General features: G+C 42.1%; 1 protein-coding gene across 5 annotated transcripts in view; it reads left to right on the top strand.

Annotated features, from left to right (window-relative positions):
- The window catches only part of ADD3 (adducin 3), a 258754-nt gene that overhangs the window by 208408 nt on the left and 31720 nt on the right, over window positions 1-18626 (top strand). For all 5 annotated transcript variants that reach the window (XR_009555571.1, XM_060241696.1, XM_060241697.1 and 2 more), the window contains exons 6-13: window positions 857-1006; window positions 2573-2716; window positions 2802-2900; window positions 3261-3443; window positions 11172-11429; window positions 13855-13974; window positions 15896-15985; window positions 17836-17959. Coding sequence is in view for 4 of the 5 variants with exons in the window: in XM_060241696.1 (XP_060097679.1) it covers window positions 857-1006; window positions 2573-2716; window positions 2802-2900; window positions 3261-3443; window positions 11172-11429; window positions 13855-13974; window positions 15896-15985; window positions 17836-17959 (1168 nt within the window). In the remaining variant the exon portion in view is untranslated. The remainder of the gene's footprint in view (window positions 1-856; window positions 1007-2572; window positions 2717-2801; window positions 2901-3260; window positions 3444-11171; window positions 11430-13854; window positions 13975-15895; window positions 15986-17835; window positions 17960-18626) is intronic.

Below are 18626 nucleotides of genomic sequence, written 5' to 3'. Positions count from 1 at the left end.
CAGAGTCCCCGAGGTGGTAAACATTTCAGAATTAAAGCAAACAAAAACAACAATCAAGGAGGAATGCCGGTAACATTTAGTTGGGGAATGCTAAACAAAACAAGATAGTTTTTGCCTGCTGGTGAAGGGCAATAATAGAGGGAGATAGATGAATCTCCATGGAGAGGAAGCCCCAGCATTTCAGTACTATGGCCAAGAAGACCTTTTCTTGGGCTGCCACCTCTCAGGCCTCAGATCAGAGGGGCACCTTAAGCAGGGCCTCCAAAGATAATCAGAGTGGATGGGTAGGTTTATATAGCTGTGGGCACTCCTTACATTATGCTGGCCCTGAGCCATGCAGGACTTCAAAGATCAATACGAGGACCTAAATTGGGTTCAGAAGCAAGTTGAGAGCTGGTTGTAGGTGGAACAAGACTAGAGCAAATGTGATTCCTACAACCAACTCCAGTCAGCATTTTGGCTGCATTATTCTGTATCAACTGTAACTTCTGGACAGTTTCCAAGGGCAGCTCCATGTACAGTAAACAGCAGTAGGCTAATCTAGAAGTTACCACAGTATGTGTCACAGTTGCAAGATCTTTCCTACCCAGGAAAGGCTGTAGATGGTTCACCAACCAAAACTGGTGAAAGGTACCCCTGGCCACCGGCACCACCTATTTATCAACAAGAAGTCCAGTTTCAGCAGCATTCCAAGCTACAAACTTTGTCCTTTAGGGGGAGTGCAACTTTATCCAGAACAGGAGATACCCCAATTCCTTGGTCAAACTTCCCACACACAAATACCAGTAGTACCTCTGTTTTGTTGGGGTTAAGTTTCAGTTTGTTATCCCTTATTATCGCTGGCTTGTTTTTCCAGGTAAAAGTAAATATCATAGGAGATGTAGTTGACCAGGGGAGCACCAACCTAAGCATTGACAGTACAGGATTCAGTCCTCATGCAGCCATCTACTCCATGCGTCCTGATGTTCGATGTGTGATACACGTACACACTCCAGCAACAGCAGCTGTAAGTCTATTTTTTTAACATGGTAGAAAGCAGAAAAAGCGTCAGTGTCTATCATGGGTTCAAAGCATATTTTGTCTTATATTTTGGGGGGGAATGACTTATGCTGTGCTTCCTTAAGCATCTAGCAAGACAGTAGTGCTTGATTGAGGTGGCATATTTACATCATTTTTTGTTTTCAACTATATATTTACCATGTTCTCATGTACTTTTCTAATGGTACAAATACAGGATCAATTCCACGTTACCCTTGGGTTAAGGCATCTCAGGGTTTACTTCGATTATATGGAAGTGCTTCTACCACAGTCATGCTGGGGGGGGGGGGGTTCTTTAGGAATCTGCCTTCTATCAAAGCAACTTTTCTTTTATTAACCATAATTTATGTAATATTAGTCTAACACAAAATGTTCTAATTTTGATTTTATCTTACATGTGGTCATTTCGCAGCAAGCTGATGAAGAAGGTGAAGTCCATACCACAAAATCTAGATCAGGCCATTTTGTCTCACTGCAATTGGGGCGGGGGGTTAATCTGTGTGTGTTGCTCAAACACTGAGCCCAGTGTCTGTGTTCTTGCTCTAAAATGTACCATATAGAGCAGGGGTGGCCAAACTTTCTTAACAGCTACATAGAATAAACGGCAGGTATTTGAAAAAATACTACATACACGACTCCATTAAAACTCTTAATATATATATTTTTGCACAGAATGATAAAATACTTATGGATAACATGACCATGCTACAAAGAGACTTTTAAAAAAAGAAAAGCAGGGAATAACAGTCCCCATAAGCCAAGCATAGGAAAAGGTTAGGGAATTATTTTTTTTGCACCAGTGGAAGAAGGAAACACTGACCACCACTTGCATCTCTTTTTGCCTTGACACCAAAGTTAGCAAATGCAGCTGCTACAAAAGCTATGAAACTAAGGAGGAGCCCTGCACGGCCCTCTTTAATTCCATTCCTTCTTCCAGTGGCTCCTTCAGCTCTTGCACTCTCTTTCCCCACTTTAGGTCTTCAGGCAACCTCTGTGGTGAAGAGCTTGCAAGTTTGCCTATTTCCCCTCTGCTTCACACACAGCAGAAGTAGTTGCCTATCTATGAGTCAGCACTCAAGAGGCTGAGGTCCCAATGCTAAGCACACTTACTTGAGAGTAAGCCTGCATTGTGTTCTTCCTCAGCCTGCACAATATGTGTGAAAGAACTACATGTGGCACCTGAGACACAATTTGGCACCTCTGGTGTAGAGCATTCCTCTTTGCAGGGCTTCCAAAGTTTTCATTGTGAACATCCAGAAACTACATGTGCTTAAAACCAACCAAATTCTCAGGTCTTTTCATTCTAAAGTCATGGTTCTTGTACTGTATTTGATTCAAAGTCAATCTGGTAGTAGCTGATCTGTAAAACTTCGGCAACCCTTTGACTGGATTCTCTTCCACTAGAATTTAGAGATTATTGCTCTACTAGATTGGAATAGCTATTAATGAAGTTGACAGGGCAAACTAACATTTGTCTGAGATCTTAAATATTTTTCTTATTTCTTCCATTCTTTGTGTTATATCATTGAAACAGGTGTCTTCTATGAAATGTGGCATCCTTCCTATTTCTCAGGAGGCTCTGATTTTAGGAGATGTTGCCTATTACAATTACCAAGGCTCTCTGGATGAGCAGGAAGAGAGAATTCAACTCCAAAAAGTTCTTGGACCAAGCTGTAAAGTATGCTGTTCTAATTGGTATTTTTGTTGAAGATTTGTTGTGTTTTCCCAGTTTTTGCCACTTATTAATAGTGTCTCATTGTTAGGTGCTGGTCTTGAGAAACCATGGAGTAGTAGCACTAGGAGAGACATTAGAGGAAGCCTTCCACTACATCTACAATGTACAAATAGCTTGTGAAACTCAGGTAAGAGAGATGTGTTTGAAGCACTATATAAATGTGATGTATAAGTAGTCTTCATGTTTTCCTAACAGGATGTTTATTAGCAATTATTTAACAATAGTTTATGAGTTAAAACCAAGTTTTGTATTACTGCTGCTATTTTGCATTTACAGAACAGTAGTGTGGTACCTCCCATATGCAACTGTGACTAAGAGCTTTCCTCACTAATTAGTTTATATTGTTGCATACAAAATAGGGATCATATTTGTGCACGTTAATGTATTAGGATGAAAATTAAAATGGCGATTTCCAGAAAATTTAGGAAGGCTACCATTCAGTCTTCAACTAATACTGGACAGTTTACTTGAATAATTTATGTTACAGGTCCATGCCATGGCGGGAGCAGGTGGTGTAGACAATCTCCTTATCCTAGACTTACAGAAGTATAAACCTTTCACGCACCATGTGGCAGCAACTGGAGGAGGAGGAGTTAATATGGCTTCTCAGTTCAAATGGAAAGTTGGAGAACAAGAGTTTGAAGCACTAATGAGGATGCTGGACAACCTGGTGGGTGCACAAGTTCTATGCAGGTTCTATGAATTTATTTCCTCTACATGTATGTGCCATAAGGGAATCCTGGGATTTTTTTCCTGTCAACCTGAAATAGATTTTATCCAACATCCCTTTATAATATAAAAGCTCAAACATACTGGTCACAACTCACTGCATCAGCCATTGGCTCATCAACCACCACTCAAGTTCCATTGTATTCCATTGGTTGAGTCCTCTCTTCTGCTCACTGTTGCCTACACACTGTATGTGGCATTTGGAAGAGGAAATAGGCAGGGAGACAGGGAACAAAGGTGGTAATGCAACTAGGTTGCAAGGCCTGGCCCCACCAGCAGCTGCCTCTTTTCTGTCAATCCTTCCCTCCTCCCCTCAGCCTCACCCCAGGACAGATGAGGCTGCTAAGTAGTGGCTGTTGCTAGGCAACCAAGCTTGGTTCTGTCAGTAAAGGGAAGGGCCTCAGCTGAATATAATGTCATAGAGTCCACCCTCCAAAGCAGTTATTTTCTCCAGGGGGAGAGAGATCTGTTGTCTGGAGTTCAGTTGTGATACCAGGAAATCTTCAGACTCCACCTGGAGGTTGGCTGCTATAGGCCTGGCAGCTTGCTACTGTTCAGCAACAGTCCCCCTATGACAGCCATTGTGGCACAGGAGTTAGCACTTCAGAGCAGGGACTGCTAGACTCAGGTTCTTGTTATGGAAGCTGACTGGGTGATTTCAGATCAGTCACAGACTTTCAGCCTAACACATCTCACAGGGTTGTTGTGCAGATCTAAAGGGGGAAAGGAGAATGATGCAAGCTGCTTTGGTCCTAACTGCAGAAAAAGACTGTACTTTTCCTAGGGAGGGGGGAGGAGATCAAAAGCTGAAATCAGAGGGGCAGGAAAAGGTAGGTTGATGGTTGGCTGAGAAGGAGATAGGGGTGCCAACTCCAGGTCGGGAAATTCCTAGAGATTTGAGGCGTATTGCCTGGAGACTGGAGTTTGAAGAAGGGTGAGACCTCAGGCAGGTCTAATGCCATAGACTCCATCCTCCAAACCAGCTATTTCCTCCCGGGGAACCATTGTTGCCAGTCTCCAGGTGAGAGCTGGAGATCACTCAGAATTACAACTGCTCTCCCGATAGCAGATTTCCGCTCCCCTGGAGAAAATGCTGCATTGCAGGGTGGATTCTGTGTCATTATACCCTGCTGAGGTTGCCTCCCTCCTGCTTTGGTCTCATTTGTGAAGAATGGCTGTACTTTTCCTAGGTAGAGGCGGCAAGGAGGGAGGGAGAAGATGGAAAGCTGAAGTCAGATCAGTTCCGCTACAGAAAATGGCCATATTGAGATGCATACTCGATGCCAGGGGTGGCCAAACTTTGGCTCAGGAGCCACATATGGCTCTTTCACACATATTGGATGGCTCTTGAAGCCCCCATCACCCTGTCATCTGGCTTGTCTCTTGAAATCTCTTATCCAAGCCTAGCCAGCCAGCAGTTTGGAGAATGCATTTAAAGTTGCTTGCTTTCTATCTCTCCCTCCACTTCCCTTCCCTATTTTCCTTCCTTTCTTCCTGTTTGTGGCTCTCAAACATCTGATGTCCATGTCTTGCGGCTCTCAGTCATGACATTTATTCTATGTGGCTCTTATGTTAAGCAAGTTTGACCACTCCTGCTCTATGGTATACCATAACACAACCAAACCAATCCAAAAAAAACAGATCATGCCACAAGATCACACTGATGCTAAATGCTGCAAGGGTGAATATGATAGGAAAAGGCAGCAACAATGCACTGCAGACGAAAGGAATGCTGAGCTTTATTATCTGTGTAACTGTCATGCCCCCCTGCACCCCACATATTTATTCTACCTTATCTCCATTCTGGGCCTCTTTCATGGCTTTGAGTGACCACAGACTTGGGGACACACACGGCGGGGGGCGGGACAGCATCTCTTTCAGCTGCAGGGTGAGTGAGAAGACACCAAGGGTGGGGGGCACTGAATACCTTCACTTGGGTGGGTGGGAGGGAAGACAGCAAGGGTAGGGGGCTCCCTCCCAGAGCCTCTTTCTAGAACCTGTTGTATTTTCCCCACAACTGGCCTTATTCCTAGTTTAGTGTATGTTTGTTTCTGTCAATTTCTGGTGTAAAAGCTGTGCCATTCTTCAGATCACTTCCTTAGAAACTATCATAAAATAGGCAGTTCATCTTCTGTCTTCTCATGCAACTGCACATTGGTACTGTACTTGTGCACACCAGCCACAGGACATTTTCTTTCGAGCTCAAAACTCAAATGGGGGAGGGGGGACCCTACCCCTTTTGGAGCTGATGCAGGCACCGGATTCCCTCCCAACAAGTCACGTGCTCCATTGGCAGGCACCCCCTTCCCTCAGTTCCTTTTTCACTGCTGTGAGTATAGGAAGCTTTCTAGTGCACTCTGTTGATTTTCATCGTCATCATTGTGGATTATGTGGAAAGAAGACTCCTTTTTGTCCATTGAGGACACTTGGTTTGTACTTCTTTGGGAGTCTGTTTCTGGAGAGGCAAGCACCATTGTCCAGGCTTTCTCTGTTCATTGTGCTTGTGGTCCCTCATCCAAGGCACTGTTTTAAAAATGTTCAAAATGTGGGACAAAAGTGGCAAACAGCAATAAGCATGAACTCTGCCTCCTGTGCCTAGGAGAGGCCCACAGTGTTAGAGCTTGTTCAGTGTACCAGTGCTTTACCCCAAAGCCTTGGTCAGATAGAGCCCCTAGGCTGAAAGCTGCACTATAGGAGAAGGCTTTGTCCTCTTCAGTTCCTTCCAGGGTGACTCTGAGCTCAGGCCCTATTATCTCAGATCTGCTTCACTTGATTCTGGATTCTAAACCTGGTTCCGGGCCCCCATTGGTCCATTCTGTTCTTAGAAGAAGAAGAGATTCTATTTATACCCATCCTTCACTTGAAGTCTCAGAGTGGCTTACAATCTCCTTCCCTTCCTCTCCCCAAAAGAGACACAACAAAAACCTTGTGAGGCAGGTGGGGCTGAGAGAGCTTTTTGAGAACTGCTCTTACTACCAGGACAGCTTTGATCCCTCTAAAAAAAGGTAACTGGTTGCTGCAGAGGAGAAACTAGGCATCCACATTCACCTTCCAGGACCATCAACCAAGGTTTGACCACATTCGGAACCCCCTGTGAAGAAGCGTAAGAAATCAATGTGTAAGAAGAAGACTGAGTCCATGCCCAAGTCTAGAGACTTACTATAGAGTTCAGGCTCTCCTCTTTGAGGGATCAGCTCTTTTTTTCAGTCCAAAGATGAATTCCTCCCACCACTATGAAGAAGATTCTCCAGACAGCCAGATTGTTGATCATGTTTTCCTCAGTTCCAGCCCAGAGACAATGTGTGGTTCCCAGAGGTCCTTCTAGCCACCTCCCAGCTCCCTACATGGAGGCCAGCCCAAGAACTTACTGCCAGGGCATGTATGTCTAATAACAGGGGGGAGGCCAAGCTCTCTCACCTTCCCCCATATTGCTACCACCAGACTGGTTTATTTTACAGGGCCCAATCCACCCTAATTCTCCCTCTAAGGACTCAGCTGTCTCCAGCTAACCAAAAGCTGGTTATGGCTTTTACCTTCTCTAAAGTAGGGCCAATAGGCACTAGTGCCTTGCAAGCCACTGACAGAAAAAAAAGGTTTAAACAAAGTTTTATTTTAACAGTGCAGGTAATCCCCCAACACAATGTAATAAAAATAACAAAACTTAAAGCTAACTAGTATCTCAGCCCTTAGGTTGATTGTAGGAAGCTAAAACATTCAGAGTTCCTCAGGCACTCCCTCCTGGGATGGTCTGGCCACATCCACCAGGGTTCCAAAGTATTCTGGCTGACCCTCAGGCCATTGCTACTCCTTGCCTCAGCAAGTCATCAGAAGGACAGACTAAGAGAAAAACTCCTTTTCTAGCCCACCAGCCTCTAATTGGCCCTCAGGGAATGATACCCTGCAGCTGGTGGCTCCACCCTATGGCTTACAGCAGAAGGGAACGGGTCCCGTGAAACTTAAGTCATGTTAAAACTTACCCCTGGCACTACACAATGTTTTTCTCAAAGGTAACACAGCTTTGCTTCCCCTCTTCTGCAGGGGCCAGAGACAGCACCACCAGTCACCATTTGTGTATCGATACCCTTTCCAGTCATCCCCCTTTTCCAAAAGAAAGGTTACCCCCATGGCCAAGGCATGCTCAGCAGAACACCCAGAGGGACTGAGGTCAACAGCCACCAAAGTTCTGACTATCCGCCCCAATAGTAGCAGATGTTCCCAGTTTTAAGGATAGGCTGGCAGAATTTGTAGAGGCTTCATGCCAGGTTAATTTGGATAGTTGGTTTTTGTTTAGTGTTCAGGAAGGTTACAGGTTAGAATTGTTATCCCAACCCAACTCAGCTTTGATTGGGGTGGATTACCCTATACCCAGAACTCAGAGTTCAGCTAAGGGAACTTCTACAGAACAGATCCCAGGTGGGCTTAACAGAATGGAGTTTCCATTTAGGATTTTTTCTAGTGGATAAATAAAAAAAATTGTGGGGACAAGCCCATATTAGATTTCAGTAATTAAACAAGTTCTTAAAAATTTCAAAGTTCAGAATGTCTCACTTTCTTCTGTGATAGACTTTCTTGCCCCAGGTGTGTGGTTCACAGTCTTTGATTTAAAGGACACCTATTTCATATTTCAATCCTCTAATCCCACAGGAAAGATTTACAGTTTAGGCAGGGCTTTGAGGTGTTCCAGAATGTGTCCCTCCTATTAGGTCTTGCTAGTGCACCAAGAGTATTCACTTATACAGCTATAGTGGTGGCACATCTGCACACACAAGGTTGCTCCATATTTCAGTACCTAGATTATTGTGCCCCCCAGTCATGACTTACCGAATGACCATGTTCACTGTACCATTTCCTCCTATAGCAGGTTAGGGCTAATAGTGAACTGGGAAGTCTTGCCTTGGACCCTCTCAGCAAGAAGAGTTCATCGGTGCTTCCCTCAATAGGGAGACCTTTTTGCCCACTAAAAGCTTCAAGGCAAATAAGCTGCATTAGAAAACATTGGCAGCCAGTGAAGGCAATGTAATGGTTTATGGCCTTGACTACTGCAGTGATTCCATTAGCCAGACTGCACATACAGAGCTTGCAAATCTGGTTTGTTAAGAAATGTGGCCCTAACAAACATCCCCCAAGACTGTTTTTTGATATGTAGGATGGTGGTTAAGTCTCTGCAGTAGCAACTAGATTATGCTAACTTGTTCTCAGGGATCCAATTTGGTTTCTGAGTTCCCCAGGTCACTGTGACCATGGATGCTTCGCTATAGGATAGGGATACCCATTGCAAAGATTTTTCAATGCAGGGTCGGTAGCCTTTAATGCAAAATTCTCCCCATATTAGTGTCCTGGAACTTCATGCAGTAAGATTTGCCCTTACCTCCTTTTCAGATATTCTCAGAGGCAGCAGTGTATTATTTCAACCAGAAAAAGCCCAGCAGGAACTTATTTGCATATTAGGCCACACACCCTGACACCAAGCCATCTGGAGCTGTGTTCCTGCTCAAAAAAAGCCCTGATTGCAACAAAAAAGGAGGTTCCTGGAGGCTTTGCTTAGAGGCAATAGCAGCTTGGGAAATAGCTCTGAGCATTGGAGCCCTTTTCAGAGCCATCCACATAGCAGGAACTTTGAATACAGAAGCAAACAATCTGAGCAGGGACTATGAGACTAACTTTGAATGCTCTATCCAGCACAGATACATCAAGGTGATTTTCAGCACCTGGGGATATACTCAGATGAACCTGTTTGTCACAGCCAAATTCAAGAAAGCACCAGAATTCTGCTTCCTAGCAGGCAGCAATCCAGCTTCCCAGAGGAATGTATTCCAGATCCCTTGGTCAGGCACACTCTTTTATGCGTTCCCTCCCTTCCCTTTTCTAAACAAGGTTATAGGGAAGATGGTGGCTGATCTGACAGATTGTATCCTAGTAGCGCCTTTCTATAGCAGCCCCGTGGCACAGAGTGGTAAAGCTGCAGTACTGCAGTCCTAACCTCTGCTCACAACCTGAGTTCGATCCTGACGGAAGCTGGGTTCAGGTAGCCGGCTCAAGGTTGACTCAGCCTTCCATCCTTCCGAGGTTGGTAAAATGAGTACCCAGCTTGTGGGGGGAATTATGGATGACTGAGGAAGGCAATGGCAAACCACCCCATAAAAAAGTCTGCCGTGAAAACATCGTGATTTGATGTCATCCCAGAGTCGGAAACGACTGGTGTTTGCACCTTTACCTTTTTTAGCTCCCTTCTGGCCCCGCCGGGTCTTGTTCTCAGACTTGTTACACATAGTGGGCACGAGCTATATAATGTTCCCTCCCACCCCAGAGTTGCTGTTGTTACACCACAGTGTAACAATTAAGAGCATAAGTCACCCTTTGGGTGAAGAAGTACCTCTTTTTATCTGTTCTAACCTGACTGCTCAGCAATTTCATTGAATGCCCACAAGTTCTTGTATTGTGAGAAAGGGAGAAAAGTACTTCTTTCTCTACCTTCTCCATCCCATGCATAATCTTGTAAACCTCTATCATGTCACCCCGCAGTCGACGTTTCTCCAAGCTAAAGAGCCCCAAGTGTTTTAACCTTTCTTCATAGGGAAACCTAAAATCATTCTAGTTGCCCTTTTCTGCACTTTTTCCAATGCTATAATATCCTATTTGAGGTGCGGTGACCAGAATTGCACACAGTATTCCAAATGAGACCGTACCATCGATTTATACAGGAGCATTATGATACTGGCTGATTTGTTTTCAATTCCCTTCCTAATAATTCCCAGCATGGCGTTGGCCTTTTTTATTGCAATCGCACACTGTCTTGACATTTTCAGTGAGTTATCTACCACGACCCCAAGATCCCTCTCTTGGTCAGTCTCTGCCAGTTCACACCCCATCAACTTGTATTTGTAGCTGGGATTCTTGGCCCAAATGTGCATTATGTACTTTGCACTTGGCCACATTGAACCTCATCTGCCACGTTGACGCCCACTCATCCAGCCTCAACGGATCCCTTTGACTCAGTTCTTTTAAAAGGGGCTGTCCCATGTTTTCCCTCCTACATCCCATATTCTAGGCTTCATCAAAAATCAACAGATACTTAGCTGAAGTAATAGTTTGGGATTTACAAAGCTAATACTTCAAACTCTATACCCTTTTCTATTTCTTTTTAATTGTTGGATTCTGCCTTCTTGAATTCTTGCAGCCCTTTTTTGGTAGGTATTTGTACCCCTTTTCCTTGGCCTGTGCTGTAAGATTGTTCTAGAACTTCTGTCTATTCATCATTGTGTAGTTGGTATCACTTGCTATCCATCCCACATGCTATATATCTTCACCAAAAAGAAGAGTCAAAGTCCACTCCAATAAAATCTCCTTTTTGTTTGGCATTTAGCAGCAAGGATTAAAGTAGTGCTAAGTGTAATTTAGCTGGATTTTTCTCTTTATGTGGGTTTTTTTGGTCTGAAAATCATTTGTATGAGTCAAGATTAAGTTTTTTTCCCCATTAAATTAGACTTTTAGGCTGCCCTTCCTTGAAAAACAGGGCTCAATGTGGTATACTGCACAATAAAATTCCAATACAATTTATAAATTACAATTTTAATTCCAGAATTAAAATATAAAAATAAAATATTACAGTTGTTTCAAACAGCATAAGATTTTAGAATAAACTAAACAAATTTTCCCCACTCTTACACAGGGTTACAGAACTGGCTATGCTTATCGGCAGCCTCTAGTGCGGGAGAAACCCAGACACAAGAGTGATGTTGAGATCCCAGCCACCGTGACTGCCTTTTCCTTTGAGGATGATTCAGTTCCCATTTCCCCTCTCAAATTCCTAGCACAGAAACAGCAGCGGGAGAAGACAAGATGGTTGAACTCCCCAAACTCATATTTGAAAGTGGATGTTCCTGAAGAATCCCGAAACGGAGAAACCAGTCCCCGGACTAAAACCACAGTAAGTAGCTTCTACAGATGGATGTAAAAAAGAAGGAATGGGACTTTTCTGGAATTGTGTGTTGCTCCATGAAGGATTGTTTTAATACTGTTTGCCCATCTTGACTGATTAGAGCTAGCCAGAGGGAGTTAGCAGAGCCCTGGAAGTTATCAATGTATTTTTAAAGGAGGAGGTAGTGTCAACTGCCTTGAAGGATGCAGTTGTGAAATCTGTGATGGGAAAAATCTCATTTGGGTGTTAAAGTGCCGGATCCAATAGTCAATAAACCTTTCCTGGCCAAAGTGTTCAAGCAAGAAACAGACACAGATAGCTGTTACCAGGGTAAATTATGGCACTGGTGAATGTTCCTTCACAAGTGCACTTCCATATCCCAGAACTAGGAACCTTGTGCATAGTGAGGAGACTATATTGTGGTGGGTTCCACTCCTGTTTGTAGGATCAGTAGTGGAAAGTGGCACTGGTGGTAGAGATATGATGGCCTGGAAAAATCTTGGAGGAGGGGAAATTTTTGCTAAACCCTTCTTTTAGTTTTTCTGATGGAAAAATAGGGTGGAGAACTTCCTATGAGTGGAAAAAAAATTGTATTACAAAGTATCCCACTCATTCCAAGTACAAAACATGAAGAACTCTGAGGAAATATTTGCGGTGGGAAATTTGGGGGGACAGTGAAAAAAACCCTTATATTGTAGATATACAGTATTTTCAAGATTTTTGTTTAAATGTCAATCATTTTTGCAGTAATCCATATACTATGTTTACTAATAATACATTATTAAGGAGTTAATTGTTTTCAGTGTTCTAAAGTAGAGTGTAATACTCTAATTGCAGGCAGCCCTACTTATTGTAATTCTATGAGAAAGTTTCTGGCCACATAAATCTACTTCCTTTTGTTTACTGCAGAATTTTATTTTCTATTCTCAACTTTTATTTTTCTTAACACTCAGAAGACAAAAATTAAAGATATATGAGCTGTGGTAGCATAGGGTGCTGCAGTGTGTAACTCATTTTTGAATATTGGAAAACCAATAATTTTTTTGTTAGAAAATGAAAATATAATTTAAAATTCCATAAGAATGCCAAGTAATACAATTTTATATACCAAGTCTAAAAGGATGGGTTTTATGTTGTTCATTCAGTAGAATTACCAGTAACATGGAGATACTATTGGTCATTGGTGATGTGGACAGAGCTTTAGGAGACAACTTGTTGTGGACAGAGTAGTGCTTCCCTTCAAAGAACAATTTCACAGCTTGGGAGGGCTGTTAGGACAAGGGCTGCAGGTGAAAGCGCAGATCTCCTCTGTCATATACAGAATTTCTCATATCTTCATTATCCCTTCTTTGACAGGAAAGACTAAGCCAGTTTATTCATGCTTTGGTCTCACCCAGGTTACATTATTGTAATGCACTTTTCATGGGCATGTCTTTTAAAGAGCATTTTGATGCTATAATTGGTACAAAATACTAGGAGTACATTTTGCCACTTTGCTTACAGACCATTTTTAAAATGATAATTATCAGTTTCAGTTCCAGTCTAAGTCTCCTGTTTGCAAGTTGACTGTGCACCCTCATGTGCACTGGGACATGTAGTTTCCTGCCTTAATTTTAAAGGAGGTGTCTCATACCACCATGTATCCCTACCAAGTTTTCCAATGCAGCAAGATTTTCCTTCCCCCAATCCATAACACATAAATGTTATGATATCTTTGAAAAGGTGCTTTCAGGTCTAATATTCAGTAGGTGTAAATTTTGAGTGGATTATATGAATAATCCCAGACCCACACAGTTTTCCTCACTGTGCCCCTTATTGTAGAATGCAAACATGTGTTAGCATGCACCAAATGATTTAAATCCTAAAACATTGTATAGTTTTATATGTGGCTCCAGAGATGGAGTAAAGATGGAAAGGGACACACTGTGATTTGGGTTGCATTTTATGCAAATTTGTTGTCAAATAGTTTTACATATCATGACCTGGACTTCAAAAGAACACCTCCACCTTGTGGTGGTTCAGCAATTTGTATATTTTAATTTTTATCAGCAGTTTTCCATGAGTAGCCTTATGAAAAGACCTACATTAAAGGTACAAGTCAAAATACCTACAGTTGGAAAGGAGTTTAATCATTAGGGTAGTAAATTAAGAAATTTGTTGATTTTTTTAGGCCTTGAGTATAATATTTTGAAATGGAGATACTACCAATGTTTAGTAAATATTTTTGTTTCATTGAGAAAACATCAGAACTTTACAGATACTAAGGTAAAAACAGCTAAAATTGGAAAGTAAACTTGCCTAAATCCTATCTGCAGAACTAAATATAAATCCCATTGCCCAGAAGGTCTCTGTTCCCTTCTTCAACCATGCTCCTTCTAAACACAATTGCCTTTTTTCCCTGTAGTATTGAAATTATTATTTTTTCTTTCTCAAGTGGATAAAAGCTGAAGATTCATCTAAGGTTAGTGGAGGAACTCCAATAAAAATAGAAGATCCAAACCAGTTTGTTCCTATGAATACAAATCCAAGTGATGTGCTGGAAAAGAGGAATAAGGTAAGGCAGGTTTCATGATGATGTACACTACGTTGTGGTGTTTTTTTGTTTTGTTTTTTAAAGAGTTAGTGATTCATTTATCCTGCTTGTCAAGAAGCTGGCAGGTTTTCTACAGTTTAGCTTGAAATTGGCAGGCTGAAAGTAATCTTGTTTTAAAATTCTGTTTTTTAAATAATTCTATTCATTTTAAATTCTCCAGAGAAAATGCTTATTCTGGTTACAAAACAAGTCTTTAAAGTAGGTTTTTTTCCCTGGCTGTTTTTAACATGATTCCATTTTGCAGGTTTTTTTCTTCGTTTTTAGTTTTGTTTGTCTGTTCAGTTCTCATTGATCCAAGCAATGAAGCAACAAAGGCAATGAGGAAGAATGACAAGAGCTTCTTTGTAAAGCTAGCCTCAGACTGCTGGCTGCTTTTTCTCCCCAATGCATTCTTTAATTCTTATGCCAGTTCTGACCCCACCCTTGGATCCTTCTGCCAGATACACAGTGTTTCATCCAGAAGTTCTAGGAATTTCTTAGTTTGTATCTGCTAGGGATCAAAAGGCTACAGCACTAGTTTTGGGGAGTCAACTTGATTCAGAAGAAATTGCTCACTTCCTAGAAAAGGATCGGCACAGCACTGTTGCCCAGGCAATATTGTCAATTCTAGACATGCAGGTTTTTTAGGCATTTGCAGTCTCAAAGTGGGAAGTTGTTTTTTCAGTTAGAGCTTTTAGATGTCTCTAGATGTGCATGCCATATAGCTTATAGCCAGGGGAGCTGGCTGCAGTAGGACGACAGAAGAATGGTGTAAGAATAGTATGTCTGGATCTAGAAGTGCTGTATTAGCAATAGTCAGCAGGACTGCACAATGAAAGAGAATAAAGAATTGTTAGCTTATAGCAATTCCTGGAAGCTGCAACAAGCTGGAAGTAGTGCTTAAGGTTCTGCAAATACATGCTGCTTCGTTTACCTAAGTGGTCTCAATGTTCTTTCAAACTTACTAGGCAGTTGTTACCAATGTTCCCTCTAAGCTACAGAATCTTGTGAGCAAAAATTCTACTTTGTGAGCTACTGGTATTAAATTTGTGAGTTACTGGCATTCAAGTGGTGAGCTACTGCATAAGTTATTGTGCTCTGGGGTCATCCTTCCTAAGCTAAGACAAAAATGTGTGAGCTGGAGGCTAAAAATCTGTGAGCTAGCTCACACTAACTCAGCTTAGAGGGAACACTGGTTGTTACCCACAAAGTGTGCCGAAAGTAAGACTAACAACACCAGGACTGCTTCCATATGAAGGTGATTCTTTGAGTAACTATAATTGCTACTGCAAATGCAGAGGTGTTCCCTGTGGCAACAGAGCATTCCACTTCCTTTCCCTCTTTCTTTTTTAAAAAAATGGTAATTTAACAGATCATTATAGCATTATAATGTAACAATGATCTACATAAAGAAGAAGATATTGGATTTATATCCCGCCCTCCACTCCGAAGAGTCTCAGAGCGGCTCACAATCTCCTTTACCTTCCTCCCCCACAACAGACACCCTGTGAGGTGGGTGGGGCTAGAGAGGGCTCTCACAGCAACAATTGCAACAATATACTATTGCAACAATATACTAATTCCCAGCTTTCATTTTGAAAAAATGCACAGTTAATATGCAGTTGTAACTTCACAAAGAAAAGAAATAGAATACTGGGGACTATGTTATAATACTTTTTGTGAGGTAGCAATTCCTGTTGGGGAGGGAAATGACAGTCACAGAGGCTGAAGCAAGGAAAATGGTGCCTCTATTGGTGGAATGTGCAAAAAATGAACACTTTTCCCAGCTACTGTGTTAATGAGTCTCAGCACAACAGGTCTGGAATTCCTAATCCACGTGGATAGAATTGATTGAACAGAAACACTGGAAGTTTTAAAAATCCTTTTGCATTTCTCTCTCCAGATTCGAGAGCAAAACCGGTATGACTTAAAGACTGCAGGACCACAGTCTCAGTTGCTTGCTGGAATTGTGGTGGATAAGAAGCCAAGTACTGTAAGTGCACCCATGGTTAGATGAATGCTTACTTTGGAAACATGTTCAAGTTTGTTTAAGGTTCCTTGACTGGTGCAAATGAATCTCCTTGCTTTCATCAGTCTCTTCAACAAATAATTATGATACAGATATTTGAAGGAGAGTACTGATTATACAACTTCTAAAAAGAATTCATGTTTACGTGGCTTTTAAAATTAAATAGGACTGTGTCACTGCTTTCATTTTAGTCACCATGCAAACAAGTAAGTTTCATATAGATATTAGGGGAAATAATCTCATAACTATAGGGGAAACTAGATAATATTTGGTAATCTGTAATTAGGGATGGGCACAACCAAATTATGAACCAAGTTTTGTCATGAACCAGGCAGGTTTGCAAATCCACCTTGTTCATGATCTGCCCACAAACCACCATGGTTTTTGTAATGGTTCATTCTGTTTGTGCGCCATCCCTTCTCTCCTGGAAACATGCCAATGCTGCTCATGGAGTGAAGGGGAGGCATTTTAAAATCCCCCTTCCCTCTCCAGAGTTGCACTGCCTTGGTGGCTTGCCTCCACAAGTAAATTTGCTTTCACTTCACTCCTGGAAGTGTGCCACAACTGTGACTTGGAGAGGGAGGGGGAGGCATTTAAAAATTCATCCTGCCCTCTCTGGAACCACACCATCTTAGTGGCACACCTCCTCTGCAGCACACCTCCTGCAGCACTACTCAGGGAGTGGGGGAGGCATTTAAAAATGCCCCTTTTTCCTGGTTCCTGCACATCCTTACTTATAATCTCCAGCAATTTTCAAAGGCTGAAACAGCTGCTAGGGGAATTGGGATTGTGCTTTCTGCAGTGTCATTTTCCAAATTCATATCCATCCTACCACCTATTTGCCCTGTGGGGGAATATATAGGTATGTTGGACATTGATGTGCTGTAGCAATCACTTGCTGTTAGATGTCCATCTGTGGAAAAGACTGCAGTTGTGAATGATTACTGTAGTGCTACAAGAGTAATATATGTACATGCTGCAGCAATGCAGTCAGGGTCAAATTAAAACTTGTTTGAAGTTGGCATTCTGTATTGATAAGGGAACCGATTTCCTGTTAACTGAAAAACATCATGCTTTATGGATTGTTTAACTCAGGGGTGTCAAACTCATTTGTTATGAGGGCCAGATCTGACATAAATGAGACCTTGTCAGGCCGGGCCATATGTGTACCTATTTTAGATTAGATAGCAGATATATAAACTTTATAAAGGACACAGGCAAACACAATTAAAGATTTAAAAAAAAAAAACTTAAAACATGCTTAAAACATTAGCACTCATTGGTCTTAAAGGTGCTTTCTTTGTATTTCTTCCATGGGATCCAGGGAACTGAGCAAAGGAAGCTCTGGCTCTTTCCTTCCTTCCCTAGGGGACCACGAGGGGGGGAAGCCTCAGCCAATAGAAGGCTTAGCTCAGTAGCTCTGCTGTGTGATTGTGATAGCATGGCAAAGCAAGCTTTTCCTCCCCCCCCTTCCTCCCCAAGAGAGGAGCCTCAGCCAATGGAGAAAATAGAGGTTTTACTCTACAGCTCCTGTGCGATTTAGGAAGCCTTGCAAAACAAGTTGTTACGTAGAAGGAAGCAAGAGAGAGGGAGAAGGAAGCAGATGACAGCCAGTTGTTTGGGGGCCTGATAGGAGCCATCTGGGGGCCTGATTCGGCCCCCAGGCCAGATGTTTGACACCCCTGGTTTAGCTGCTTCATTCTTTCTGGTTCTTGCTTTGTGGAATGTTATTGCCAACTGTTGGAAGTTTGGGGATTGTTTGTGTTTTGTTTTTGTAGCTGCCCTTTTCCACTTTAAAAAATTCCCTCTTCCAGCCCACGCAATTTGAAGAAGATGAGCATGCCCCACCTGCCCCTCCCAATCCATTCAGCCATCTCACCGAAAAAGAACTGGAAGAATACAAGCGAACAATCGAACGCAAGCAACAAGGAGTTGACGGTACGTCTTCTGGCCATTTCACCACTTCCATCACAAGTTTATGTTTAGGAGGACTTGGTTTGATTTTGAATGTTTTAAATTCCCATACTAAGGAGCATTTGGAAACAGCAGCTACACCATTAATTTTACTTTTAAAGGTCCTGTTGATCTAATTATGTGCTGGGGAAACTCCTGTCCCAATATTTTTTAAATATGTGTATACATATCCCTGTAGAGAAAGCAATGATTTCTATTGTACAGCACATTTTAAATAAACATCAGTTGTTGCTCAGTTCACTTGTTAATTTCTCTCTGCAGTGAGCTGGTAATGGTGTGTAAAGGTCCTGAGATATTGGTTTAAGAGTTTTGCCAAAATGTAATCCGTGCGAAGGCCCAATATCCTGATTCTCCAGTACCAGCTTCCTCCACATTGTAACCAGACTCTTGAACCTTACAGAACCCAAAAAGCTACTTGAATTAAGTATTGAAAAGAACAGATGTGACTTATAGCTCCAAGGATATTGACTTCTGAAGGCTATTTTCATCAGCTGGTTCTTTAGTTTCAAAAATTTCCACAACAGTATTTGTCATAATATAACTTTAGAGAACTAGCCATAACTGAAACCTCAATTAATTAAAAGGATTATGTGGATTATCTGTGTGGATTCTGTGTGAATAGTGCATTCTG

The sequence above is a fragment of the Heteronotia binoei genome, chromosome 6, assembly GCF_032191835.1.
Source record: "Heteronotia binoei isolate CCM8104 ecotype False Entrance Well chromosome 6, APGP_CSIRO_Hbin_v1, whole genome shotgun sequence".
NCBI classification, from domain to species: Eukaryota; Metazoa; Chordata; class Lepidosauria; order Squamata; family Gekkonidae; genus Heteronotia; species Heteronotia binoei.
The sequence above is the reverse complement of the archived record's forward strand: the minus strand, read 5'-3'. Positions and strand labels throughout refer to the sequence as shown.